At 61.5% G+C, this 2,418-nt stretch overlaps 1 protein-coding gene across 1 annotated transcript; it reads right to left on the bottom strand.

The window, feature by feature from the left end:
* Positions 1–1,556: 1,556 nt before the first annotated feature.
* Positions 1,557–2,201, bottom strand: LOC121861339 (S-antigen protein-like). The gene has a single exon (XM_042358987.1). It carries the CDS (start codon positions 2,199–2,201, stop codon positions 1,557–1,559), a length of 645 nt encoding a protein of 214 aa, XP_042214921.1.
* Positions 2,202–2,418: the final 217 nt, after the last annotated feature.

Below are 2,418 nucleotides of genomic sequence, written 5' to 3'. Positions count from 1 at the left end.
AGGCACCCCAGGACCACCTGAACTTTAGGCACCCCAGGGACCACCTGAACTTTAGGCACCCCAGGACCACCTGAACTTTAGGCACCCCAGGGGACCACCTGAACTTTAGGCACCCCAGGGGACCACCTGAACTTTAGGCACCCCAGGGACCACCTGAACTTTAGGCACCCAGGGACCACCTGAACTTTAGGCACCCCAGGGGACCACCTGAACTTTAGGCACCCCAGGGACCACCTGAACTTTAGGCACCCCAGGGACCACCTGAACTTTAGGCACCCAGGGGACCACCTGAACTTTAGGCACCCCAGGGGACCACCTGAACTTTAGGCACCCCAGGGGACCACCTGAACTTTAGCACCCCAGGGACCACCTGAACTTTAGGCACCCCAGGGACCACCTGAACTTTAGGCACCCTTAGGACCACCTGAACTTTAGGCACCCCAGGGGACCACCTGAACTTTAGGCACCCCAGGGGACCACCTGAACTTTAGGCACCCCAGGGGACCACCTGAACTTTAGGCACCCCAGGGGACCACCTGAACTTTAGGCACCCCAGGGGACCACCTGAACTTTAGGCACCCCAGGGGACCACCTGAACTTTAGGCACCCCAGGGGACCACCTGAACTTTAGGCACCCCAGGGGACCACCTGAACTTTAGGCACCCCAGGGGACCACCTGAACTTTAGGCACCCCAGGGGACCACCTGAACTTTAGGCACCCAGGGGACCACCTGAACTTTAGGCACCCCAGGGGACCACCTGAACTTTAGGCACCCCAGGGGACCACTGAACTTTAGGCACCCCAGGGACCACCTGAACTTTAGGCACCCCAGGGGACCACCTGAACTTTAGGCACCCCAGGGGACCACCTGAACTTTAGGCACCCCAGGGGGACCACCTGAACTTAGGCACCCCAGGGGACCACCTGAACTTTAGGCACCCCAGGGGACCACCTGAACTTTAGGCACCCAGGGGGACCACCTGAACTTTAGGCACCCCAGGGACCACCTGAACTTTAGGCACCCAGGGGACCACCTGAACTTTAGGCACCCCAGGGGACCACCTGAACTTTAGGCACCCCAGGGGACCACCTGAACTTTAGGCACCCCAGGGGACCACCTGAACTTTAGGCACCCCAGGGGACCACCTGAACTTTAGGCACCCCAGGGACCACCTGAACTTTAGGCGCCCCAGGGACCACCTGAACTTTAGGCGCCCCAGGGACCACCTAGTTTAGGGCGCCCCAGGGGACCACCTGAACTTTAGGCGCCCCAGGGACCACCTGAACTTTAGGCACCCCAGGGGACCACCTGAACTTTAGGCACCCCAGGGGACCACCTGAACTTAGGGCACCCCAGGACCACCTGAACTTTAGGCACCCCAGGACCACCTGAACTTTAGGCACCCAGGACCACCTGAACTTTAGGCACCCCAGGGACCACCTGAACTTTAGGCACCCCAGGGACCACCTGAACTTAGGCGCACCTCAGGGACCACCTGAACTTTAGGCACCCCAGGGTCTTCCTGATGTTGTTTATCCTCTGGTAACTGGGCCATTAAAGCGCCCCCGAACCTTCTGGGCCCTGCTGCCTCCTGGGTCCTGTTGCTCCTGGTTCCTGCACCTCCTGGGTCCTGTTGCCTCCTGGGTCCTGCTGCCTGCTGCCTCCCAGGTCCTGCTGCCTCCCGGGTCCTGCACTCCCTGGGTCCTGTTGCCTCCTGGGTCCCTGCTGCCTGCTGCCTCCTGGGTCCTGCTGCCTCCTGGGTCCTGCTGCCTCCTGGGTCCTGCTGCCTGCTGCCTCCCTGGGTCCTGCTGCCTCCTGGGTCCTGGCTGCCCCTGGTTCCTGCACCTCCTGGGTCCTGTTGCCCCCTGGGTCCTGCCGCCTGCTGCCTCCCAGGTCCTGCTGCCTCCTGGGTCCTGTTGCTCCCTGGGTCCCGCTGCCTGCTGCCTCCCAGGTCCTGCTGCCTCCTGGGTCCCAAGGCCTCCTGGGTCCTGCTCGCCCCTGGGTCCTGCTGCCTCCTGGGTCCTGCTGCCTCCTGGGTCCTGCTGCCTCCTGGGTCCCGCCTCCTGGGTCCTGCTGCCTCCTGGGTCCTGCCGCCTCCTGGGTCCTGCCGCCTCCTGGGTCCTGCTGCCTCCTGGGTCCTGCCGCCTCCTGGGTCCCAGCTTGCCTGGGTCCTGCTGCCTCACGAGACCATCTTCTCATTACAAAACAGATCTTTAGGCTTCCCAACAGGACGTCTTTGGTGTTCCTTTCATTGTCCTTAAAGAGAGAGAGAGAGAGAGTGGGGGAGCTTACATGTGGGGGACCCTCCTACCCTACAGGGACCTTCCTTACTATTAAAAAGGAAGATGGTCTTAGTGGTCACAGCGTCGTACTTCTCAGGGTCCTCTGTTCTAGGGGTCTTCCTAAACAGGTCTTA

Source organism: Homarus americanus, unplaced genomic scaffold (assembly GCF_018991925.1).
Source record: "Homarus americanus isolate GMGI-L3 unplaced genomic scaffold, GMGI_Hamer_2.0 scaffold24260, whole genome shotgun sequence".
NCBI lineage: Eukaryota > Metazoa > Arthropoda > Malacostraca > Decapoda > Nephropidae > Homarus > Homarus americanus.
The sequence above is the reverse complement of the archived record's forward strand: the minus strand, read 5'-3'. Positions and strand labels throughout refer to the sequence as shown.

Bases quoted from the DNA above. Each gene is read 5' to 3' on its own strand.
- LOC121861339 (XM_042358987.1), bottom strand. From the start codon at position 2,201: ATGAGAAGATGGTCTCGTGAGGCAGCAGGACCCAGGCAAGCTGGGACC.